Genomic DNA, 27,609 nt, shown 5'->3' on the forward strand with positions numbered 1-27,609 from the left:
ACTTATGAACTGATGCAGAGTGAAGTGAGCAGAACCAGAAAGAATGATTTGTACAGTAAAATAATTTTGAAAGACTTGAACTTTAATCAGTGCAGCAACCAGCATTCTTCTAGAAAAGACTGATGAAGCATACTACTCATCTCTTGACAAATCAGTGATGGACTCAAGATGCAGAATAAGACATGTTTTGGTATATGATCAATGTGGTAATTTATTTTTCTTGACTGTGTATTTCTTACAAGGGTTTTGTTTTTGCTTTCTCAATGGAACGTGGAAGAGAGAGAGGAGAGCTAGGAATAGAGTAACTAAAAAACAAAGAAAGAACAACAAGAGGGTCATTGAAGTATCTTTTTAAAAATGCAGAGAAAAAGACCAGAATTCATTAAAGACAAATGGCACATTTGAAAGCTATATTTTGAATATATCATATGATTTAAAAGCAAGCTGTACATAAACAGAGGCTTACAATTTCATATAGTATATAATCTTATACTAATGTATATAGAAATGCCCACTTTATTTAGTGTTGTTTAAGCTCTGACTAAAAATAGCACTTTAAAAAAGAAAACCAAACAAAAAACAAATGGACCCAGAATGGAATAGGTGGAGGCCTAATTATCTTTCAAGAAATTGTAGAACTCCTTTAAAAATTGTAGGCATTTCACAGAAACATTGATTCATTCTTTTTATTCCACTATTGTTCCACATGAGATCTATAGTCAGTCACCTGGGGACAGAGCCAAGATGGCAGACAGAAGTCAGGAATGTGCTTGCGCTCTCCCCAGTTTCTCTCAGAAGCAACATTAAATCAGTCTTCGAAAAGAATTATTGAGTGACAGAATACACAAGAAGAATGAAACAATTTTCCAGCCCAAGATAACTTAGGAGGACTTCAGGAAAGGTCTCTCTCACTTGGGTAAAAGGGGAGCCCAAAGGTCAAGACAGGCCAGCAGGAGGTTCTTGGCCACAGCACACATCAGCAGCCAAAGCCTGGCATTTCTGGCTTATCAGGACAGTGGCATTGTGGGCCAGCTGTGAGGTCTCTAGCCCCAGTATAGCAGGCAAGCTGCCACCCCCAGAAATTAGGGTACATCAGGCTGAACAACACTAGTGTGGTGGGCAAGCCACCAGCCCCAGAGACCCCTGTGCAAAAAGCCAGTGATCATGCCCCTGGCCTCCAGTGGGCCTTGGGACAGTGCCTTCTGTACTCCGGGAGCAAAAACAAGCAAAAAATACAGTCACCTGGACTATTGGAAGAGTCTCATGATTGGTTTTCCTGCTTCAAGTCTGTCTCCTATCCCATCCTTTTACACAGCTACCAAAATCATTATCCTAGAGCACTGATATTGCCATGTCACTTCCTCACTATTCATTAAACTCCATTGGTTTCCTATTACCTCTAGGACCAAATACAGACTCTTTTGGCATTTAAAGTTTCTTCCAAGCATGGTATACAGTACTTCCTCACACAGAAGTCCAACCAACACACTAGCTTTCTTGCTACTTAAAATACTTTCTATGCTTCTCATCTCCATGCCTGCAGTATATTCATTCCTTTATTATCTCTATACTTCTATAAATACCTAATTTGCTTTTACTAATGTCCCTAAACTGCTACTGGCCCCACCTTCATTAAAAAAAATAAGCTTCGGGGCGGCTAGGTGGCGCAGTGGATAAAGCACCGGCCCTGGAGTCAGGAGTACCTGAGTTCAAATCCGGCCTCAGACACTTAACACTTACTAGGTGTGTGACCCTGGGCAAGTCACTTAACCCCAATTGCCTCACTAAAAAAAAAAAAAAAAAGAGAGAGAGGTGGTACATGTACACATCATTAAAAAAAAAATTAATTATAAAAAAAATAAGCTTCTTGAGAGCAGGGACTGTTTATGATTTTGCATTTTTAGTGCTTTGCATATGTAGGTGCTTAATAAATGTTTTTTCTTTCATTTTAAATGAGGAAGCTGAGGTCTATTTGGTTAACTTGCCCAAAGCCAGGCATTTAATTATGTGTTTATGGTGCATTGGAACATCTCTTTAACTTGCCTTGAACTTGCCCAAGGTCACACAGTCACACAGTTAAGTGTCAAGTGACTGAGGTCAGATTTGAACTCAGGTCTTCCTGAATCCAGGGCCTGTGCTTTATCTACTGTGCCACCTAGCTGCCCCTAGCCTTGAACTTTTATGTAAATATTCTGGTTACTTTTTGTAAAGATGAAGAATCTGAACCCAGAGAGGTTTAGTTAGCCAGTGTCATATAGGTGGTAAAAAGTAGAACCAGATTTAAATCCAAGTCTTTTGATTTCCAAATGTAATGAATGCTCAACCATGCTGTCTCTTATGTGTAGTATAAACCTGTCCCGTTTGATTGGTCTTATTAAGTCCCAGTACATGATTCATGCTTCATGCTTCACTTGCCACCCAGTAATCTATCATGAAAGCAAAGAATAGTGACATCTTAATACCGGCCCTGCTTATCCATTCTTCTTTCTACTTGGTACAGTGAACCTCTAGATCTGATCTGTAGAGACTATGTCATCCTCCTTCCTGGGAGAGTTAATACACCTAGCTTTGGAATTGAGCCCTGACGTTGAACTGTGATGATTGTTAGTGAGTGTAAACTTCTTCAGTCCTTCCTTTAGATAGCTGTTCCCAGAAAATGCTGCAAAGTAGGTACTAGTTTAGGTCTCCTTTGTCTCTTCTGGCTATCTTGTCAAATGCTTTGTCTCTGTGGCCCATTTCCCTTTCCCCTTTTTACCCATTGATCTCTGAGTAGTAATTAAATCAATACTACGATTACTGCTAGAAAGTTCATTTCCCTATGCCTCTACTCAATATCTGACTTTTCCAGGCCTCCACTCCACTATATGTATTGTATTTCCTAATAAGGAGATTATATTATATTATATTAGAATATAAGCTCCTGGAGGGTTGAAAACAATCTCACTTTTCTATATGAATTAGCAACATCTTGTACACTGCCTGACATCATAGATGTTTAGTACATTTTAAAAATTCACTTATTCATCCTGGCATTGCCTGAGTGCTTTCCAGTTTTCTCAGAAGTTCTTGTTGAATAGGAGAAATATTTCCCCAAGTACCTTATATTTTTGAGTTGATCACAAGCCAAGGTTATTGTGACTAGTTACTTATTATGATCAAGTCAGTTCAATTAATTTACTCTTTTTTCTTTTCTTTTTTAAAAACCCATGTCTTACTGACTTTACAGTCTAGTTTGATATAGGGAAGTGCTATTCCTCTTTTTTTCAAACTCCCTCCCCCCATTATTTTCTTTAAGATTCTAGACTATTTGTTCCTCCTCAGGAATCTTATTTTGTTTCTCTCTGGTTAGAGGTTACACTTGAATCAGTGATTTGACTCACATAGGGAGCTCCCAGGTAAGGAAACTGCTTCCATCAATACAGGTATCCACTTTCTCTACAATTTAGACTTAGTGTCTTTGAGCACTGAGAAATTAAGTGATTGGCTATTGTTATTTTGTTTATTGATTAGGTTCAACCATGAATAGCGGATATTCCTCTAATTGTCTGTATTTCAGTAGTGTTTTATAATTTTGTCTATATAAGTCAAGTGTCTTGGTAGATTGACTACCATACATTTCAAACATTTTTGTAGTTATTTTGAATAGGATTTCTATTATTTCCTTTTAGTTTTATTGCTGCTATGAGTAAAAGCTTACAACTTTTGCAAATTTATAATTTATCTGATATTTTACTGAATTTACATCAATTAGTTTCTTGTCTGATTATCTGGAGTTTTCAAAATAAGCCATCCCACCATCTTGAAGATAGAGAATCTGTGCCTTTTCTTTGCCAATTATGTCTTTGTTTCTCTTATTGCTGCCTTTGTTTCTTTCTATAATTGCTATTATTGACTTTCTAGAGTGATGCCAAATAATAGTGGGGAGAGGGGGCTATCCTTGCTTTACCTTTTTTTTTTCCCCCTGGGAAAGGTCTAGAGGTTCTCTTGCAAATAAAGCTACATTTTGGTTTTAGGTTTCCTGTTAACCATTTTTCTATATAGCTTCAACTTAGGTCATCAGTTTTCATTTATAATGAAAATGTAAATGCTGTTATGGTTCAGTTCCACCACTATGTTAAGCTTGTTGGTCATTGAACAAGGCCCAGTAGCTGAATTAATATTTATAGAGGGCTTAAAAACTATATGATTCTTAACAGTCTGGTCCCCTTTTCTGCCACAATGTTATAGTCACTGGAGAAGTATCAAGGGAGTTACACAGAACTGAGTATTTTTGTATTTTTCCTTGTGTCATAGTTTGACATGGTCAAAGAATTCATCACTTAGTGGCCAACCTAAAGAGAGATGAGCTTATGTATATTTGGACAGACTGCTTTTCTGACATCTGATCTGTCTTTTGTTAGGACCCTATTTTTAAAACCTAATGATGCTAATTGTTAGGGGGTGGGGTATGCTTAAGGAGGATATTTTTAGCACAATTATTTTTATTCAGTACTATTTTCAGTGTATTTCTCTCAGTTTTGGCACTCTTATGAATCTTACTTTTTTTCCCCTTAAAAACTTTTAATGGAAAATGCATAGTTTTCTATATAATTTGAAAGTGATCAGATCAGATGGTTCCTTAGGAATAGTTGTCATTTGTCAGTTTTTTCAAAAGAACAACAGAAACATTCAGATCAGAAAGGTGCCTCTGTGACAAGAAACATAATTTCTGGGTAATTTAATCATTTTTATTAATAGGCTGGCAGGTTATTAATAAAAGGATGGTCAGTGGTCATCTCTGAGACCAAAGACTCCTAGTGGTGGTTGGGTCACAGTTTATATGCTCTTCTAACTGTATGATGTCCATCACTTAGCAATCAAATTTAACTGGTTAACAGTAATCAGATCTAATTGGTTGACATGGTTGGAGGTGTGTTATAATAAAATGAAGTCTTGGGGTGACTTAGGTCACTCAAATCTTGGTCAAAAAGATATCAGAGAGAGGGGACAGCTAGGTGGCGCAGTGGATAAAGCACCAGCCCTAGATTCAGGAGGACTTGAGTTCGAATCCAGTCTCAGACACTTGACACTTACTAGCTGTGTGATCCTGGACAAGTCACTTAACCCTCATTGGCCCCCCCCCCCCCCCAACCAAAAAGATATCCTAGAAAGAATGTAGACCCCACCCAAGCTGATAAGGGCACAATGGTTTCCACCTAGGTGTGGTTTAGATAGGCTAAATATCTTCTGTAAAGTCCTTCAGTTATCTAGATCTGTCTCCACCCAAGATTCTTTGACCCTGATGAATCTTACTTGCTCTGAGAATTGGACTTTGGAGTTGGGGGCGGAGAAGGATTAAGAAAGAAGGGGAGAGGGAGCAGCTAGGTGGTGTAGTGGATAGAGCATTGGCCCTGGATTGACCTCAGACACTTGACACTAGCTGTGTGACCCTGGGCAAGTGACCCTCATTGCCCCGCAAAAAGAAAGAAAGAAGGGGAGAACATTGGTCTCCCCATATCGATTATAATTATTTCTCATACTGCTTTAGGAGGCAAAAAGGGGTTAATAGAAAAACCTAAGACCCAAGCTCTAATTCAGATATTAGCTCTAAAAGGGAGTGAGAGCCCAGTTAATGGATAACTTACAAGTCAAAATGCCAGGTTCTTGTACCCACAGAAATCAGTACCCATAATGGGAACAGAGGGAGCTAGGCCATGGAGACCTGACAAGACTATAGAAATTCTAAAGAAAAATGATTATATTTTGAAATTAGCCATGGTAATCAGAAAGAGACATGTGCAGAATAGGCCAAATTTGTTCCCAGATTTACCTTATGACGTGTAAACCCCCAAAACACACCTCCACTGAAAAAGATACCTGCCTTGGGGGTTGGCTTAGGACCCTAGGAACTCCAAATTAGGATAAGCCCTCCCCTGTAACACCCCCAGGTGGAGAATATTATAATGAGGACAGGCTCCCCTGTACCTCCCTAAGGTGGAAATTATTATAATGAGACTGATGATTAATTTATCCATACTATAAATATAACTGTCTTTTCTTTCCTTTTTCTAGAGATACCTTTCCACTATTCTGGTTCTCTCCCTGTGGTCACTCACAGAATTGCAATAAAACTTGGGAAACTGAGTCACTGAGTTGTAATTCTTTTGGGATGACTCATGATCAATTTGACCCCAAATTCCATCCCACATCAATACCTTCAGTGGCATATATATATATATGTGTGTAGGCTCACTTTATTCTAAAATTTTATATGATTACATCAATGTAAGTTTTCAAAGATCTTGATTTCTAGAGATGATTACATTATCTTGGTAACATAACTCATCATCTGAAGGTTTAAAATTTTTTTACCAAAACAATTTACTTCTGATAAATACCAAACTTAACTTTTTCTTTTTCACAAATCCATTTTCACCCTTATTTGATATAGGTATTACAGAGCTAGAGGATCTGTGCCCTTTTCCCCTTCTAAAACCTCCATGCTCCTGTGGTTCATTTTTATTTGGGAAATTTAAATGAGCCTACATTTTAAGTCTTAGGATTCTGCTTGGGACAGTTATGTGATCATTTATAAAACTAAACTCTGATTCACAAATCACAAAATTTGAGAGATATAATAGAATTTATGCCCCTCCTAATGCAGCCCAAAATTACATTAGTTTTTAAATTTTTTTTTTAAAGCAACCTCAACACACTGCTTACTACTCATTACAATTATAATTCACTAACAAGACCCAAATCCTTTTCAGAACAATTGTTGATTATGCTTCTCACATTTTTAATTTGTGAAGCTGATTTTTTTGTATCCACATGTAAGGCTTTACATTTATACTTATTGAATTCTTATTAGATTCAGCCCGTGTTCTATCCTGTCAAGATCTTTTGGAATCCTGACTTCGGTCATCTACTGTGTTAGCTATCGCACCTAGCTTTATGTCCTCTGCAGATTTGAGCATACCATCTATGCCTTTATCAAAGTCAATAATAAAAATGTTAAATAGCATAATGTTACCTGCAGATTTTTGAAGTTTATCCTGCTATAGTGACTCTGAACCATTAACACCTCTTCGAGTTTGGCTATTCAGTTTTGAATCCATATGTATTATTATAATATATATATATATATATATATCCATCTTTTCCATAAGAATAGCATGAGGGGGGCAGGTAGGTGGTGCAGTGGATAAAGCACTGGCCCTGGATTCAGGAGTACCTGAGTTCAAATTCAGTCTCAGACACTTGACACTTACTAGCTGTGTGACCCTGGGCAAGTCACTTAACCCTCATTGCCCAGCAAAAAAAAAAAAAAGAAAAAGAAAAAAAGAATAGCATGAGGAAGTTATCATAAACTTTGCTAAAAATCAAGGTAAATTATACCTTAGTTTAGTTATCCTTTACAAAAAAAAAAAACAAAAAAGAAATGAGGTTATTCCAATTTGTTCTTGATGAAACCATGCAGGCTTTTAAATCACTCCTTCCCTTTCAAGATATTTGCTAGCCTTCTCTTTCAAGATCCTTTCAAGAATTCTCACAGGAATAGAATTGGAGCCTATAGTTTGCAGATTCCATTTTGTTCCCTTGTTTGAAAATCAGGACAAAATTTGAGTGATAGCTTCCAGGGAGGTCTTAACCTCCCAGGCTAGAATTGTAGTTTGTGAAATAGAAAACTTTAGGTGTCCCTATCTACACACACTGATTTTCAAGTGCCCATAGATAATGGGAATGAGCTAATTTATAAAAGGAGACTCAAGCTTACAAAAAAACCATCAGCAAAGATGAGGCAAAGGTGTTTTTTTTTTTGTTTTTGTTTTTGTTTTTGTTTCTGTTTTTGCCTACTTCCTCTTAAACTAGGGGAGGGAGAGAAGAAGAAAGAAGTTGCTCTCCTTACCTCTAATCTTTGCAGCAGAGGGAGTCAGATCCTTACTCCTATTTGGCTGCTGCTCTACTTGTGGAAAATCTGATTGTTTTCCTTCCCTTCCATTAAATAGTTAAATAGTTTCTTTTCTGTTTTCTAGTTTCTGCTGCTGGCCCACCACACTGCCTCTTCTTGGTGCTCTTTTCTTCAAGTGCCCCAAACTTCTTGCTCCTGTTAAATCTCATTTCCCCTCCCGTGTCACCCCCAGGATTTCTGACTAAATGATCCCTTTCTAGAGAAAGCTATTAATTCCTTTCTGGAATATATAATGGCTATATTTAAATATAATAACCAGTTCTTTGTTATGTTGAACAAATTCAGATCCAAACATCTTTTCTAAACTTTTGGTGAGTTGTTTTGAGTTTGTGCAGATAATTCTTTACATTCATTTTCAGGTTCTTTGTATTTTTTTTTTAAAGGTAATTGGGGTTAAGTGACTTGCCTAGGGTCACACAGCCAGTAAGTGTCAAGTGTCTGAGGCTGGATTTGAACTCAGGTCCTCCTGAATCCAGGGCCGGTGCTCTATCCACTGCGCCACCTAGCTGCCCATTCTTTGTATTTTTAATCAAGATATTTGGGATTTATCTGCAAGGTATAGATAAAGACTAATTTAGCAGCATCAGAAATCAATCCTTTTAGGCAGTATTCTTGTTGGGGAGGCGACTTTTTATAGAAGATTGTAGCAGATGCAGGAGGTGGAAAGTTCTTTAAATCTAGCACTCCAATGAAATATAAAGCTGGTGTAGAAGAAGAGTGATTTCAATTCTAAATCTTTTTATTCTTCTTCAAATTTCCATGACTACTACTCTACCCCTTTCACCTGAAAACCTTGACTCATATTTTACTACAAAAATTGAGGTCCTTTGCCGAGAGCTGCCTTTTACCTTCTTCCTCAATTCATATTGCCCAGGTGTTTTCTGCCCCTGTCTCTTCCTTCACTCCATATAATGAGGTGGCCCTTCTCCTTGCCAGCTTAAACCCCTCTCCAGCAAATTCCCCCTTCTATCATATCCCCTCTCACTTATTTTAATCTATTTCTATCTACTGGATGTTGGCATAACATGAATACAGCATTACTTTTCTTTGCCTTTAGATTGTAGTCGTTGTGTATATTGTGTTCATGATTTGCTTAGTTCACTCTGAATTAAGTTCATGTAAATCTTGCTATTCTTACTGTATTAACATAATCAGTTTATAATTTCCTAATAATGGATTATTATTTTTATGTTTATTCAAGTATTCCCTAATTGATGGACATCTACTTTGTATCTGGCTGTGCTGTGAATAGCAAATGTGTGTGGGGTGAGAGAGAACCTTTATTTTTGTTTCAACTTCCTTAGGATAAATACCTAGCAGTGGTCTCAAAAAGTTATAAGCATTTTAGGGTTTTGTTTTGTTTGTTTTATTTTGTTTTTAGCAGAAAGCCAAATTGCTTTCCAGAATGTTGGGGCTATATATTTGAATGTCTGTCTTTGGGGGAGGGGGCAGGGCAATGAGGGTTAAGTGACTTATCCAGGGTCACACAGCTAGGAAGTGACAAGCGCCAGAGGCTGAATTTGAACTCAGTTCCTCCCAAATCCAAGGCCAGTGCTGTCCCTGTTATCTTTTTTTCCGAAACCTTCCCTTTGTTTTTATATCATTCATTTCTGAACATATCTATTAAAAAAAAGTTTAAGGAAAGAAGAAAAAAGTCGTTAAAGCAATTAACATGTGACAGTCTTTTGTAATATTTCACTTCCATAGTTCCCCACCTCTGTAATTTAAGGGAAAGAGATTAATATCAATATTAGTTCTTTCTTTGGAGGTGAACAACATGCATGCTTCATCTTTAGTCCTTTGGGATTATCTTGGAACATTGTATTGTTGTGAGTAGTTAAGTCATTCAGAGTTCTTTATCAAACAATATTGCTGTCTCTGTGCACAATGTTCTCTTCATTCTGCTCACTTCACTATGCATCAGTTCATACAAGTCTTTCCAGGCCTTTCTGACATCATCCCCTTCATCATTTCTTATAGCACGATAATATTCCATCACCATCATATACCACAGCTTGTTTAGCCATTCTCCAATTGATGGACATTCCTTTGATTTCCAATTCTTAGCCACCACAAAAAGAGCTGCTAGAAATATTTTTGTACAAATAGGTCTTTTTCTCTTTTTGGGGATGTCTTTGGGATATAAGCCAAGCACAGTGGTATTGCTGGATCAAAGGGTATGCACAGTTTGATAGCCCTTTGGGCATAGTTCCAAATTGCTCTCCAGAATGGTTGGATTACTTCACAACTCCACCAGCAATGGATTAGCGTCCCAGTTTTCCCACATCCCCTCCAACATCCAAATTTTCCTTTTTTGTTATATTTGCCATTCTATAGGTTCGAGGTGATACCTCAGAGTTGTTTTAGCTTGCATTTCTCTGATCGGTAGTGATCTAGAGCATTTTTTCATATGATTATAGATATCTTTGATTTGTCTGAAAAACAGCCTGTTCATATCCTTTGACCATTTATCAATTAGGGAATGACTTGTATTTTTATAAATTTGACTCAGTTCTCTGTATATTTGGGAAATGAGGCCTTTATCAGAAACATGTTTCAAAAATTCTCATTTTTCTGCTTCTCTTATAATCTTGGTTATATTAGTTTTGCTTGTACAAAAACTTTTTAATTTTATATAATCAAAATTATCTATTTTATATTTTGTTTTGCTCTCCATATCTTCTTTGGTCCTAAATTATTCTTCTATCCATAAATCTGACAGATAAATGACTCGATGCTCTCTTAATTTCTACATTAATTCTTTGGTGGGTTTTTTTGGGGGTGGGGGGCTGGGCAGTGAGGGTTAAGTGACTTGTCCAAGGTCACACAGCCAGTAAGTGTTAAGTGTCTGAGGCCGGATTTGAACTCAGGTACTCCTGACTCCAGGGCCGGTGCTCTATCCACTGCACCACCTAGCTTGCTTCCACATTAATTCTTAAACAAATCTCAGGTTTCCCTGAATCAGTCATATTCTTCATTTCTTATGGCATAATAATATTCCATTGCATTCATATGCCAAAATTTCTTCAGCCATTCCCTAACTAATAGGTACCTACTTTGTAGTACTTTACTAAAATAAAAATGTTGCTATAAATATTTTTGTACATAGGATGTTTTCCATCTGTCTCTAAACTCTTTGGAGGATATGTCTATTGGTATTGCTGAGTCAAAACCTGTGCGTATTTTAGTGACTTTTTTTTAGTATAATTCCAAATTGCTTTCTAGAATGATTGTTCCAATTTATGGCCTCAACAACAATTAATTAGTTAGTGTGCCTATCGTTCTATTGTCTTTCCAACAATTGACTGTATCCTATTTTGTTATTTTTTCCAATCTGGATGTGAGGAGGATTGCTTGCATGTTGCTGTAAGTTTCTAGGAATTGGCAGAGAAATTGAATGAAAGGGTGTCCTTTTATCAGAAATGAACTAAAGCAGTATGTTTATTATGCTTACTTATTCCATGTAGAATGAATCATTGTTGAATTAAATTGAGTATATTTAAAGTAAACATAAAGTTTGGAATATAACTATGGTTTGTTAGGAATTTTGAAAAATGGAGAAAAAGCCAAATTATTATAAATGTCTTTAGTTAAATATTTTATTAGTCCAAATGTAGCTTGTGCATTTTTTCTAATCTGACTAGTATACAATATAAATAATTAGTATTTTTATTCAGTACATGATTATATTTTTGTTATTTAAACATTTCATTGTGGGGGTGGACACAGCCTGTATTCATAAATAACTATTATTTAGAGTAGTGTGCCTTTTTAAAAGAACGTTTATTGTCTTGAAGTATATTATATTTTTTGTTTACCTGTAAGAGGTATAGTTGATTTACTTTGCTGGCATGTTACTGGCTAAAGATTTGTAACATTTGTAAATACTAAGATTTTTATTTTTCATTTTATAGGGCGCCAATGCCTCGGCTTTAGAGAAAGAGATTGGTCCAGAACAGTTTCCAGTCAATGAACACTATTTTGGATTAGTCAATGTAAGTTTCTTATGATAACTTTTATAAATACCCTGACTGCATATGTGGTTTGAAAATATGGTGAATAAATGGCAACATATAATTGAAACCAGTTGCTCATTTGCACTTTTTAGAATATAAACAGAAGAGATTTGATTTTGAATGATTTTTATTTAAAGAGGAAAATGAATCTGATAAGGGTAGACATTAAAAATTAGATTAATTTCAGATTTTTAGTGTTCTAAGTGTTGGAAATGCAAAGAAAGGAAAACTATCCTCTGCCCTTAGGGAGCTAATCTTTTTTCTTTTTACTTTTTTCTAAAATTCTTATTCATTTATTTAATTTTTAAGAGTTAATCAAATTGTATTTTCTTTTATTTTGTTTCTTTTTCAGTTCATGTAAAAACATTTTAACATTAGCTTTTTAAAAATTTCAGTTCTGGGGCAGCTAGATGGTGCAGTGGATAGAGCACCGGCCCTGGAGTCAGGAGTACCTGAGTTCAAATCCGGCCTCAGACACTTAACACTTACTAGCTGTGTGACCCTGGGCAAGTCACTTAACCCCAACTGCCCCGCCAAAAAGACAAACAAAACCAAAAAAATTTCAGTTCCAAATTCTCTTTCCTCTCCCCTTTCCTTAAGAAGGCAAACAATTTGATATTATACACGTGTAATAATGCAAAATATATCTCCATATTAGTCATGTTACAAAAAAAAACCCAAAAAACCCAAGCACAGACAAAAAAAACCCCAAGAAAAATAAAGTAAAAATATTTCTCAGTATTCATTTAGGCTCTATTAGAACTTTCTCTGGAGGTGGATAGCATTTTTCATCTTACGTTGTTCAGAATTGTCTTGGATCATTGTATTAACGAGGGTAGTCATACCATATTGCAGTTTTTGTGTACAGTGTTCTGATTCTGTTCACTCTGCATCAGTTCATGTAAATCTTTCCAGGTTCTTTTTGAAAGCATCCGATTCATCATTTCTTAAAGCACAGTCGTATTCCATAGTCATATACCACAACTTGTTTAGCCATTCCCCAGTTAATGGACATGCCTTCAACTTCTTATTCTTTGCCACCACAAAAAGAACTTTTATAAGTATTTTTGTACTTTAGATCCTTTTCCTTTTTCTTTGCCCTCTTTGGAATACAGACCTAGTACTTGGTTTGTTTTTTTTTTGTTTTTTTTTTTGGTGAGGCAATTGGGGTTAAATGACTTGCCCAGGGTCACACAGCTAGTTGTTAAGTGTCTGAGGCCAGATTTGAACTCAGGTCCTCCTGACTTCAGGGCGTGTGCTCTATCCACTGTGCCACCTAGCTGCCCCCTAGTACTTGTTTTTCTGGCTCAAAAGGGGATGTAGTTTTATAGCCCTTTGGCCATAGTTCCAAATTGCTCTCCATAACGGTTAGATCAGTTCACTACTCTACAACAGTGCATTAGTGTCCTAGGTTTTCCAGATCCCCTCCATCATTTGTAATTCCTTTTCTGTCATGCTAGCCAATTTGATGTGTGAGGTGGTATCTCAGAGTTGTTTTAATTTGCAATAATTTATGTAGTATTAGAATCGTTCTCTAAATGTTTGGTAGAATTCACTTGTAAATAGAACTGGTCTTAAGGATTTTTTTCTTAGGAAGCTTATTTGTGACCTGTTCAATTTCTTTTTCTGGGTTATTTAAGTTTCTCTTTCTTCTGTTAATCAGAGCACTTTGTCAGGTTTATTGGCATATAAGTGGGTAAAAAATCCTTCCTAATAATTGCTTTAATTGTACCTTAATTGGTGGTGAATTCAGTCTTTTCATTTTTGATACTGATAATTTGTTTTTTTTTAAAAATCAAATTAACCAGTGGTCTATTTAATTAAAAAAAAATAAAACCGGCTCTTAGTTTTATTTATCATTTCTGTAGTTTGTTCTTTTACTACTCATTCTTTAGGTTTAGTTTCCATTTTTGGGGGGTGTGGGGGGCAATGAGGGTTAAGTGACTTGCCCAGGATCACACAGCTAGTAAGTGTCAATTACCTGAGGTTAGATTTGAACTCAGGCCCTCCTGAATCCAGGGCTGGTGCTTTATCCATTGTGCCACCTAGCTGTCCCCTCCAATTATTTTTTAATATATGATTCAACAGCCCTTTGTTGAATCTAATTTTTATTGCATTATGATCTGAAAAGGGTACATTTAATATTTCTGCTTTTCTGCATTTGTGAGTTTTTTATGCTCTTATACATGGTCAGTTTTTGTGAAGGTTCCATGTACTGCTGTGAAAAAAAGTATACTCCTTTCTCTTCTCAGTCAATTCTCTTCAGAGGTCTAGCATATCTAATTTTTCTAAAATCTTTTCACTTCCATATCATCTTGTGGTTAGATTAATTTAGTTCTGAGAGGGGAAAGTTGAAGTACCCAAATAGTATAGTTTTACTGTCTTATTTCCTTCTCTAATTCATTTAACTCTTCCTTTAAGAATTTGGACGCTATACCATTTGGTGCATGTATATTTAGTATTGATATTACTTCATGGTACCTTTTAGCATAATGTAGTTTCCTTGCTTCTCTCTTTCAATTAGATCTACTTATTTTTTTTTTTCTTTTCCTAAATTATGATTTCTACCCCTTCAGCTGAAGCATAATAGATTGTTATAGACCTTTATGTTTACTCTGTGTGTGTTTCAAGTGGTATTTCTTGTAAACAACATATTGTTGAATTCTGTTGCCTATCTTCCCCTCTATTTTGGATATCATTCTTTTTTTTTTTTTTTTTTTGCGGGGCAATGGGGGCTAAGTGACTTGCCCAGGGTCACACAGCTAGTACGTGTCAAATGTCTGAGGCCGGATTTGAACTCAGGTCCTCCTGAATCCAGGGCTGGTGCTTTATCCATTGCGCCACCAAGCTGCCCCTGGATATCATTCTATCATGGTCAACTCATACTGGTGTCCTCTGTATTATCTTTCATTTTTTTTTTTTTTTTTATGTTTCTCATGAGTCTTGTATTTGACTATCATTTCTCTTTAACTTTTTTTTTTAAATCAGGAATGCTTGAAAGTCCTATTTAATTTAATTTCCATTTTTTTCCCCCTGAAGTTTTGATAAATTTTGCTGTGTAGGTAATTCTTGTTTGCACTCCTAGTCCTTTGCCCTCTGGAATATCATATTCCAAGCCCTTCAATCCTTTCATGTGAAAGCTGCTAAATCTCTTGTAATCCTGATTGTATCTTTACAATATTTGAATTCTTTCTTTCTGGCTACTTGATATTTTTCTCCTTTATCTGGGAACTCTGGAATTTGGCTCTAATGTTTTTGGGAATTTTCATTTTTGGAGCTCTTTCTGGAGGTGATTGATGGATTCTTTCAACTTTTATTTTACTCTGTAGTTCAGGATATCAGCTGTTTTCCTCAATTTCTTGAAATATGTCTAGGCTTTTTTTTGTTGTTGTTGACATAGTTTTCAGGTAGTCCAATAATTCTTAAATTATCACTCCACTATTTTCCATGTGAGTAGTTTTTCTGATGAGACATTTCCCATTTTCTTCTATTTTTCTCATTTAAAATTTTTTTTTTGTTTTATTGTTTCTTGATGTCTCATGGGGTCCCTAGCTTCCATTTGCCCAATTCTTATTTTTAAGATATTATTTTTTTCAGTGAGCTTTTGTACCTCTTTTTCCATTTGGCTACTTCTGGTTTTTTTTTCTTTTTTTCTTTTTTCCTTTTTTTCTTTTTTTTTTCTTTTTTGGCAAGGCAATGAGGGTTAAGTGACTTGCCCAGGGTCACACAGCTAGTAAGTGTCAAGTGTCTGAGGCCGGATTTGAACTCAGGTCCTCCTGAATCCAGGGCCAGTGCTTTATCCACTGTGCCACCTAGCTGCCCCTACTTCTATTTTCTTAAAGTGTTATTATCTTCAACATTTGTGCCTCTTTTTACCAAGCTACTTATTCTTTTCATAATTTTTTTGCATCAATCTTATTTCTTTTTCCAGTTTTTTCTCTATTTCTGTTATTTGATTTTTATAATCTTTTTGAACCCTTCTAGGAATTACTGTATTGGTGTTCAGTTCATAATTTTTTTTTTTTCTTTGAGGTTTTGCTTGTGGTTGTTTTGACATTGATGTCTCCTTCTGAGTTTTTGTCATGACATAACTTTTTTGTATTTCTCTTTTTCTCTTTTTTTCCCCTCATTTTCCTGGCCTACTTGTTGACTTTTAACTTTATGTTAAAGTTGAGTTCTGTTCCTAGGAGGAGGCATTGTCTCAAGCTACAGATTTTTGTGCTGCTATTTTCAGTTCTTGGTTTTTTGTTCTAGTTCTTGAAGTCTGAATGTTTTTGGTGCTTGCAGGGTGGTGTGCTTTATGGAGCAGTGTGGGCACTGCTCTCCTTCCTGTGCTCTGCTCTTTACTTGGAAAGGTTCCTTGTTCCTCTTTAGCTCTAGTGCTCCTCTTGGCCCTGGAACTACAACCAGGTTACCTTCTCCCTTGCAGCCTCAAGCATTGGAGCTGAGACCATCCCCCCCAATTCCTTGTGAGCAACCACATGCACTCTTCTTTGCCCTGGAACTGTGAGCCAGGTCCCTTCTCTACTTTGGCCAGAAGGGCCATTTCTGCTCTCTGCCTTGTTATAGAGACAGGCCCCCTGCTTCTGAGTGACCACAAGCACTCTTCTCTGCCCTGCAAGTGGGACCAGGGCCTCTGCTCTCTTGTGGTAGCAAGCACTAGTGCTTCTCTTCACCCTTGACCTGTGACCCAGACCTGCATATGGGAAATGCAGCAGGGTTCTGAAGCCATTGCTGGCAAAGCTTTCTGACCAGCTATCTGACCTCTTTACCATCTATGGGCTAAGAGCTCCTGAGACTGCTGCTGCACCTGCCTCCCCGGCTTGTTACTGGCATTGCTACCATCCCAATATGACAGTTCTTTCTTTCCAAACTCCAAGTTGTCTTTGGCTGTAAATTGTTTGACTCAAACCTTTTGTTGACTCTGATGCTCTTTTGATTTGTGATGTTTATTTTAAAGTTATTTGGAGGAGAATTTGGGAGAGTTCAGCTGAGTTCCTGCCACTGCTCTGCCATCTTGAGTCCCTATTTCTTTCTTTCTAACGTTGTTCTTTAAACATTTGGAGTTATGGGTTCTTTTCCTCCCTCCCATTGAGAAGGCAAGCAGTATGATATAATGAAGTCATGCAGAACTTTTCCATATTAGACACATTGGAAATACCCCTCCATCAATACTCACACAAAAAAGCAAAAAAAAAAAATGATGAAAGTCTGCTTCATTATATACTCAAGAGTACATAAATTCTGTCTCTTTAGGTGGATAATATTTTAGAGTAACTTAGTCTTTCACAGGTGATCAGCATTACAATATTTCTATTACTGTGTACAGTTTTCCCTTATATATAGTCATATGAAAAAGTCTTCCAAATCACTGCTAATTAAAGGAGTTCCAAGGTTCTCCCTCACACATCTTAGTTGGGCAAAGATAACAAAACAAAAAAAGAAAATGATAAATTTTATAAATGATAAAAAGGATAATTTTAAAAATAAATTTTAAAAATGATAAAAGGACTTGTGGGAAAACAGGTACATTCATGCTCTGTTGGTAGACTTGTGAATGAATGAGTACAACCATTCTGGAAAGCAATTTGGAATTTTATACAAAAAGTTACTAAACAGCCCATACTTTTTCATTCAGCTATCTTACTCTGAGACCTACTCCCATCAAAATCAGATATCCAAATGAGATCAAAGAAAGAAGAAAAGATCTCACTTGCACAAAAATATTTGTAGGAGCTCTGTCTGTGGTGACAAAAACTGGAAACTAAGGTGATACCCACAAATTGAGGATTGGCTGAATAAATTGTGGTATAGGAATTGTGATGAAAGTATTTTTATGCTGTAAGAAATGAAGAAAAAGATTTCAAAGACTTGGAACGATTTAAATGAACTGATGTAAACAGCACCAGGAGAATAATTTATACAGTAAAAACATAACTTTGAAAACTATAAGAACTATGATTAATTCTGTGACCATTTATGATTGCAGAGGATGTAGCACAATATCCATGACAGAGGTGATGGATTTAGGGTACAGGGTGATTTGTATACAGTCATTGAGGGAATTTGTTATGCTTGACTATACATATTTGTTACAAAGAATTTGTTTTTGTTTTCTTTTTTTCCAGTGGGGTAGGGAATGGGAGTGAGAAAAAATAGATTTGTTATTTTTTAATTTTAATTTTTTTTTAAAGAGGCAATGAGGGTTAAGTGACTTGCCCAGGGTCACACAGCTAGTAAGTGTCAGGTGTCTGAGGCTGGATTTGAACTCAGGTCCTCCTGAATCCAGGGCTGGTGCTTTATCTACTGCACCACTTGGCTGCCCCCAATTTCTGTTATTTTATTTATTTTTTTGGGGGGGGGTGAGGCAATTGGGGTTAAGTGACTTGCCTAGGGTCACACAGCTAGTAAGTGTTAAGTGTCTGAGGCCAGATTTGGACTCAGGACCTCCTGATTCTAGGGCTGGTGCTTTATCCACTCAGCCACCTAGCTGCCACTCTGTTAATTTTTTTTGGGGGGGGGCAGGGCAATGAGGGTTAAGTGACTTGCCTAGGGTCACACAGCTAGTAAGTGTCAAGTGTCTGAGGCCAGATTTCAACTCAGGTACTCCTGAATCCAGGGCCGGTGGGGAGAATTACAAATGTGGAATGTTAAATTTACTTTCAGATGAGATTGATGCATTACTAGTTTTACTTAGCAGTTTTAATTTGTTATAAGACACCTTACATGGAATGGGAATGTTCTGTAAATGTTTGTAATTTGAAAAAACCTACATTAATAAAACTTAGAAAGTAAGAGATGGCATCAAGGATTCACATAGAGGGATTGACCTTAGCAAGAAGATGGCCCACCTCTTCATCTGAGACTGGAATGAAGAAGGAGATACTTGGGGAAATGTTTTGAGTGCAGTGCAAGAGGATAGAAGAAGGATTGATATAATTTATTTTCTAGTAAGTTGTGAAGCGAGGTCTTTAACAGAGAAAGTAGGGGGATGGAGTCCCATGGGGGATTAAGGAAAGAGGAAAGGCTTGAAAGAGTCCCTTTGGCAAGTGCAATAGTGAATTGATTAAGAAGTAGTAGAATTATTACCTTGCAGAAGGGAAGGGACAATTTAAATTTCTTCCAAGCTCTGTTCAGCAACATGTGACTAGGAGTCCAGTGTTGGTTTTGGTAAAGTGTGATTGGCTGTGGGACAAGGGGACAAAGAATGTGATAGTAAATTATAATAGAGGTGTCAAACACTCCTAGAACTAGATTAAAGTATAATTGGGAAGTATTTAACAAAATAAAAAATAAATAAAAATAGATGATATTAATACGTAGGTTTCTAAGTCAATATGCAGCCCATAGGGATCCTTATGAATGGTTTAATGGCCCTCATTTCTGTTTGAATTTGACATTGGATTACATCATAGAATTGAATTGGTTCAGTAAAGGGATGGAGATGGGAAAGAGAGGAGATAGCTAGTGTAATAGTCATGATCTGAGAAAGAACTGAAATGTAGAAGTAATGGAGGGCATGCTAAGGGTAAAGAACAGAATTTGGGATTTTAAGGCTTAGGGAAAGCTGGAATGATATGAAGCAATTTCAGTTTGCGGATATGGAAATGGAATATATATGGGTAATGGCAAAATCAAAGGTGTGATATTACTCTATGTAGATAACTTCTGTTATCTTTTATTGAAAAGGACCATGACAGATGTCATGACTTGGAATGAATTGGATTTAAATAAGGAAGGGCTGTGCAAAGCCACCATCACTCTCTCCTCTAGAGCCATCTGGGCCAAGTGGTGAGAGAGATTATCAGGACAACTGGAGATGGCCCCAAATGTTTAAGGCATTTGGGGTTAAGTGACTTGCCCAGGGTCACACAGCTAGTAGGTGTCTGAGGTGAGGTTTGAACTCAAGTCCTCCCAACTTCAGGGCAGTGCCCCATCCATTGTGCCACCTAGCTGACCCAATGAAAATTGAGTAGATTGACTAATTGGGAAGTTAGGATATTTGAGGAACTATAAATATGTTTGTTGAAGCCCTTTAGCATGAGGGTAGGAGTTGAGGTGGAAAGTCTGGGAACTTGGCTAGACATTGAACTTACTGTGGAAAAAAGAATGTTCTGGCATTGGATAGATAAGAGCCACCAGAATCAGTATTGAGTAATAAAATTGGATAGTGGTAAACCTCAAAGGAAAAGAGGCTGCTGCATGATTGTCAGGTAATAAACATTTACTAAGTTCCTACTGTGTGTCAGGTACTGTGCTAAAATAGATTACAAATGAGAAAAAAAAAAAGACAGTCCCTGTACTCAAGGAACTTAAAATCTAATGGGGGAAGACAAAACATAAAAGGGTAGAGGTAAGATATGGTACTTGTTGGGGCCCTGTTGGAGAAGTCAGAGAAATCCCAAAGTGGTACAGCCAGGTGGGGAATGCCATGTCTGAAATGAACTGATCTTCTGTCTTAAATGGACTTCATGGCACCACCCTCTAATCAGAGAGGCAAAGGATAGTGAAGAAGTGATAGAAAGATGGTAGATGGGGGCAGCTAGGTGGCGCAGTGGATAAAGCATTGGCCCTGGATTCAGGAGGACCTGAGTTCAAATCCGGACTCAGACCCCTTGACACTTAGTAGCTGTGTGAGCCTAGGCAAGTCACTTAACCTTCATTGCCCCACAAAAAAAAAAAAAGAAAAAAAAGAAAAAAGATGGTAGATGCAGGGTCTGGAAATGGTCATAAAAAATAAGAATAAGAAACTTTGTGGCTCTTCTATCAAGGCACCCACCTGCTCTGCAACTTACAGTCTTGGAAGAATAGCCTGTGGTAGTGAAAGTCAAAATGACTTGCCTCAAAGTCACACAGCCACTGTTGTGTCAGACAATGAACCTTGAAGACAGGTCTTCCAGCTCTGTACATATTAAAGCCATGCTCCTTCTCATGCTTTCAGGATAAAAATTGCCTGACTTTTTACCTTGTATTTACAAATGTGAGAAGCTAGAGATCTTTATTGTTACTTGATTGACTACTGGGACCTTTGTAATTTTTTTTATTGATAGCTTTTGTTTTTATATTACCTTCCTTTTCCACTATATCCCTTCTTCTCTTCCAAAGAGTCATTCCTCATAACAAAGAAGAAAAAATGAAGGGAAAAAACCAGGTTAACCATGAAATAGGAAAAGTCTTATGGAGTATTCTCACTCACATTATCTCCCACTTCTGCAAAAAAGGGCTATATTTGAAAATGTATGTCTCATTTTGTAGCTTAAGTCTGTCATCTCTCTGCCAAGATATCAGCAGCATGCTTTATCTTGGTCTTTTGAAGGAATGGCTGTTCTTGATTAGAGCTCTTAAGTCTTTCAAAGTTGTTTTCCTTTAAGTTATTGTCATTATATCAATTGTTTGCCGGGATAGACTTAGCAGTAGTATTTAATTATATTCATGGAATACAATTTGTTTTGTTTCCCAGTTGCCCGGGTATCCACTTTACAAAAAAATGTAGTTTATAAATATTTTTGTAAATATGAGTCCTTCTCTGACTTTGACCTCTTTGGATTGGCCTAGTAGTGTTATCACTGGGTCAAAGGATTTGCACAATTTAGTAATTTGAGAAGCATAGTTTTAAATTGCTTTCTGGAACGGTCAGACCAATTCTTAGGTCTTTCAACTAGTAGAGTATTGGTGCCCCAAATCCCTCTAACAATTGTCATTTATTTTCCTCTTTGTCACTGTGATTGGTGTGAAGAAATTATGATTTGTTTTTCTCCTACTATTCATGATTTTGGTTATTCTTTCACATGGTGTTAACTTGCAGTTCTTTTTTTTTTTTTTTTTTAGTGAGGCAATTGGGGTTAAGTGACTTGCCCAGGGTCACACAGCTAGTAAGTGTTAAGTGTCTGAGGCCGGATTTGAACTCAGGTCCTCCTGACTCCAGGGCCGGTGCTCTATCTACTGCGCCACCTAGCTGCCCCCTTGCAGTTCTTTTTTAACTCTTTGTACATTAAGATCATTTATCTCTTGGGGAATGCTTTTGTTCCAGTATGTTTGTTGTTAGCCACTTGTATATCTTGGGTATCAGAGTATTGAACTAAATATGCAGTTAAAAAACTTAAAGCAAATAAGCTTAAAATAAGTACCAATGGAGGAAATGTTGAAATTGGTTTAGAGGAAAACAAACAACACAACTGATGAACTGATTTCTCAACAAATCCAACAAAATTGGGGGGCAGCTAAGTGGTGCAGTGGATAAAGCACCAGCCCTGGATTCAGGAATACCTGAGTTCAAAATCTGGCCTCAGACACTTGACACTAGCTGTGTGACCCTGGGCAAGTCACTTAACCCTCATTGCCCTGCAAAAACCAAAACCAAAACCAAAACCAAATCCAACAAAATTGATAAACTGTTAGCTGATCTCTTACAAAAGAGGAGAGACAAAGTAAAAAAATGAAGTCAAAGTCAAAGCATAGAAGAAATAAATTATCAGAATGTACCATATACAATTATATGCCAATAAAATTGAGAACCTAAAAGAAATGAAAGATTAGCTTCAAAAATATAAAATATCCAAACTGAAAGAACACTAAATACATATCTTAATCCAGTTTTAGAAAGGGAAATTGAAATAGCTATAAAAGAACAACCAAATTAAAAAAAAATGCCCTGGTCCAGGTGGGTTTATAGAAAAATTCTATCAAATTTAAAGAGAAAATTTTAGGAGAGCAATTTTGACTCCAAATTTGTGAAAGATAGTTTATTGAACTCCTTTTTAGGACACAAATATAGTTCTGATGCCTGTGTTAGTGAAAGATAAAGCAAAATTAGCAAACTCTAGACATCTCTCTGGCTCCCGGGAAACTCTTTAAGACTCTTAAATTGCAGAATAGGTGCTGAGTTGCACTACTGAAGAAGTTTCCTAGACAAATGAAAGCACAGTAACTGTCCAACAGCAACAACAAAAAAAGTTACTAACACCTTATAGGCGGCATTAAAAAGGTGGTATCGTATATTGTCATTTCAAGGTGATGTATAATCCAGTAACATTGATGTCCTCCAGAAGAGCTTTCCCCTTCATATGAATCCTTTCATGCTCCGAAAGGTCCTGATGTGAGCTAAAGAGCTGTTTAATATGCAGAATCTTAAGTGGAATTTCAATCCAGTCAGGCCAAAAGGTTCAGTAAGGTTCCGGCTCCAGTTTAAAAGATTTCTCATACTTAACACACTCAAAAGATGTTTCTCTGATAGGAATTTTCTTATGTTTGTTAAGGTCTTAATGTTAGCTAAAAACTTTATCACCTTTATTCCGTTCAGAGGTATTTCTCTCCAGTATTCAAAGTAACTATAAAAAATGTATCAAATATCTAGAAAACAATTTATGAAGGCACACTCAAAACATATGTAGATATACTTAGAAGGTGCTCTATAAAGAAATGAGTAAAATAACTGGATGAATACTTAGTGCTTATGGCTAGGCCATGCCAATATAACAAAACTGACAATGCTTCCTAAATTACTTTATAGATTTAGTATATACCACTCAAACTACTGAAGAGTTTACAGAGCTCAATAAAATATTAAAATTCCTTTGAAAGAGCAGTAGATAGAAAATTTTCAGAGAAACTTCGGGAAAGGTACTAGTAGCCTGTCACAAAGCAGTCATCATCACAGTATTTTTTTTTAATGGAAACATAAATGAATAGACAACCATGGAAGAATCAGAACCAATTAGATTCAATAACCCAGTGCTTAATAAAGATAAGAAAATAAACTACATGGGTAAAAATTCCATTTGAAAAAAATCATAAGGAAAAATGGAAAGCAGTCTTGGCATTTAATTTATACTGCTGTCTTATATATCCTGAACATTATATATGACCTGGACATTAAAGTTCATACTCCGACCAGTAATTATGAACTGTAGGATTCAATTGTTTCACCTTGGAATTTCCAAGGTCCCAGTTGTAGAGTGCTGCCTTGAGTGTGGCTCACTGCTGGTTGCTCCAGCAGTGTTACCCTTTACTCTCTGGCCATCTTCTCACCAACTGCTGTGCTGCCACCCTCTCATTCCAGTTCTAGAACCAGAATCAAATGAACAGTGTCACTGCTACTGGAAAGGGTGTGCTGTTCTTCTGTGGTTCCAGTCATCATCTCTGGCCTGATGAGTCTTCACTCTTCCTATTGTAATGTAAGTTCCCTGAGGGCAGAAATAGTGTTGGACAGGGAGTAAGTGTGCTTTTTTTATTCATTCATACCAAGAGACATTTAGAAAAAAGTCAGCTTTTCATAATTGTGACTATGGAGTGACTTCTTATCCAAACACAGGATAGATACAAAAGACAAAATAGATAAGTTACATGAAATTAAAAAGGTTTTGCAAAGCAAAAGCAGTCGTTGTTTGGGAAAAATTCTCTATCAAGAATCTTTAATGAGTATCTGATATTTAAGACATTCAGACACCTAATCACTCAACAAGCATTTATTAAGTGCTTATTGTTGTTTAATTGTATCAGACTCTTTGTGAATCCATTTTGGGTTTTCTTGGCAAAGATACCATAGTGGTTTGTTATTTGTATGAGAAATGATTATTTGTAACCAATGTCTTGGAGATTCAGTACTCCCCCATTCTTTCAAAGTCTTGACTTCCCCCCCATTCTGAAGTCATTCTTGATTATATTAAATTGACTTCTCCTCAATCTTGGTCAGGGCCTGGGGTAGAGAAGCTCATTGTGTTCTGCTCAGGCTTGGGTGGAGACAGATCTTTTTGTTTAGATAGGAAGGTCTCTCCTCCAGGGAGGGGTCACTCTGCCCACCCATTGAAAAGGGAATCATTCTTTGAATAGATAGCCCAAGGCTGGGAGTGGTCTGGTATATAGTCTACCTCCAAATTAAAGTGAACCAATCAGATTTGATTGCTGCAATGGACCACTTCTTGTCCAAAAGGCATAAAATCCTGAAGAAGGAGCCATGCAGCTTCTTTTTCTCCTTTTGGATGATGAGAGGTTAATGAGCCATTTTTGTCAATATCTGACTAGTTGTGATCGATACAATTGATTATAAGTTATCTAGAATTTTGTCTCTTGTAATTATTTTATTTATCACATTTCCTTCTCCAGTTCATTTTGCAGATGAGGAACTGAGGCAAACAGGGTTAAGTGACTGAGAGAATAAACACAAACAAATACAAGCACTTAATTGCAATTAAGTTTAGGAGGGAGGGTGCTAGCAGTTGGGGGAACCAAGTAAGGTTTCATGTAGGATGTGCTACTTCAGGGGTGTGTAAAAGGAAAAGCAGAGATTCTGTGAGGCTAGGCTATGTTCCACACATTGGGGAAAGATGGCTAGTGCAAAAGTAGAAGATGGAGTGTCATGTGTGAGGAACAGTAAAGTGTAAGGGGCTAAAATTCTAGCTAGAATGTCTAAAATCTAATGAGTAGTCCTTAAATTAGAAGCTTTAGCAAGAGTTTAGACTTTTAAGCATTTATTAAGGTGCAATCAGAAGTCGGTGAAGAGAGAAAGAGGTAAAAGGCAAACTTTGTCTAACTATCTAAATAGACCCTAGCATCTGACCCCTCCAAGCCAAGGTCAGGAACCCAAAAAAACCTCACTCTTCCTCCTCCCAGAAGCTTCCTGTCCAACAGGAAACAAGGCTGTCCACACACACAGCTCCAAGCCAATTGGCTGGCAACCCTGATTGACAAAACTCAAAGGTGGCTCCATAGATGCAAGTTCTGGACACTGGACTGACCTTCGAAACCCCAGAAAAGGTCACTTCTGGTCTCTAAAGTCACATGGCTTCTAAATCACATGCTCTCTCCTCATGGCGGAGCTTCCCTACAATATCTTTCCCAGCAGGGGGTGCCATTCCAATTCTAACAAAAGAAAGGCCAGTTTGGCTGGATCACAGAGTATGTGAGGGCAAGTAATGCCCATTGATTCTGGAAAGATTGGGATCAGGTTGGGTAGGGTTTTTATAGATAGAGAAGTGAATATTTGATCCTAGAGGCAATAAGGAGCCACTGATGTAGGAAAGTCACACAATCAGATCTAAACTTAAGGAAAATCACTTTGGCAGAAGCATGTAAACTGGACTGGAGTGGGGAGAAACCTGAGGCAGAGGGCCCAGTTAGGCTTTTGTAATAATCTTTGTCAGAGGTGATGAGGGCTTGTACTAAGGTAATACTTCTGTGAGTAGAGAGAAGTGGGCAGCAGCCAGAGATGTTGTGAAGATAAAATCGTCCCCATTTTCCCAGTCCCCTAAGCTTGCAAGCTAGATGTCATTCTTTATTCTTTTCATTCTTTCATCCCTCATATCCAGTCTATTGCCAAGGCCTGTTGATTATACCTGTGTCACATCTTTCACATTTACTCCATTCTTTCCTCTGATCCTGCCACCACTGAAGTGCAGGTACTATTACAATAGCTGCTGCTTCATCAACCTGCCAGTCTCTTCCCACTCCAGTCTATTCTCCAAAGAGCTGTCAGAGTGATCTTCCTAAAGCACAGATTTGAATGCATCTCTTCTGACATCCCGTCCTCGCCCAGTAGCTCCCCATCACCTCCAGTATCAAAAACAAAATCCTCCAATTGGCTTTAAAAGACCCTTGCCCTGTTTTCCCTTCCCTCAGCTCTCTAGTTTTCCTACACCTCACACCTAACCACAGACTCTGTAACAGTTTCTTTTCTGTTCTTCAACAAGACACTGAAGCTCTGGCTGTTCCCCATTCCTGGAATGTTCTCCCTCCTTATCCCAGACTCCTGGCTTCCTTAGCTTCCTTCAAGTCCCAGAAAAAACCCTACTTTGAGCAGGAAGCCTTTTCCAATTCTTCATTCTGGTTCCTTCCTTATTTATCATCTATCTATCTATCTATCATTCATTCATTCATTTATTTATTTTTAATGTGATGAATGAACATTTTTATTTATAGTTTTGGGTTCTGATTTTTATCCCTCCTCTCCCTCCCCTGTCCCCTCCCTGAGGCAGCAAGCAATCAGACATGGGTGATTATGTAAAACATTGCCATATTTGTCATTTTGTACAAGAAAACATGACTAAAAGAAGAAAATGAAAGAAAATGAAAAATAGCATGCTTCAGTCTGTTCCATCAAAATCAGTTCTTTCTTTGGAAGTGGATAGTATGTTTCATCAATAGTCTTTTGGGATTGTCTTAGATCATTATACTGCTGAGAATAGTCAAGTCATTCACAGTTCTTCATCAAACAATATTACTGTTGTAAAAATTATTTGTGGTAAAGATATATATCGGAAGTTTTAGCTGAATCATTTGAGAGATTGCACATGCTATTGAAGCAGGCTCCTGGCAGAGGACTTGAGGAAGAACACGACCAGGCTGGAACTCTAGGCTAGGTAGGCCTTTTCTTAACTTTCTGAACTCCATGTGAATACCTGTATGCTTTAATAAATGCTTACTGCCCAAAGACTGGTACTGAAGCTTTTTAATTTAAGGCATCACACAGTTTAGATTTTAAACATCACACTGTCTTCCTGCACAGTGTTCTTACTTCACTAAACATCAGTTCATACATGTCTTTCCAGGCCTTTCCGACATCATCCTCTTTGTCATTTCTTTTGTTTTGTTTTGTTTTGTTTTGCTTTCAGGGCAATGGGGGTTAAGTGACTTGTCCAGGGTCATACA

The 27,609-nt window shown here is 37.2% G+C and overlaps 1 protein-coding gene across 5 annotated transcripts in view; it reads left to right on the forward strand.

The window, feature by feature from the left end:
* Positions 1 to 27,609, forward strand: part of USP12 (ubiquitin specific peptidase 12) — a 114,599-nt gene that overhangs the window by 43,260 nt on the left and 43,730 nt on the right. For all 5 annotated transcript variants that reach the window (XM_043993239.1, XM_043993241.1, XM_043993238.1 and 2 more), the window contains one exon: positions 11,866 to 11,946. In XM_043993239.1, the coding sequence (XP_043849174.1) occupies positions 11,866 to 11,946 (81 nt within the window). The remainder of the gene's footprint in view (positions 1 to 11,865; positions 11,947 to 27,609) is intronic.

This window comes from Dromiciops gliroides, chromosome 3, assembly GCF_019393635.1.
Source record: "Dromiciops gliroides isolate mDroGli1 chromosome 3, mDroGli1.pri, whole genome shotgun sequence".
NCBI classification, from domain to species: domain Eukaryota; kingdom Metazoa; phylum Chordata; class Mammalia; order Microbiotheria; family Microbiotheriidae; genus Dromiciops; species Dromiciops gliroides.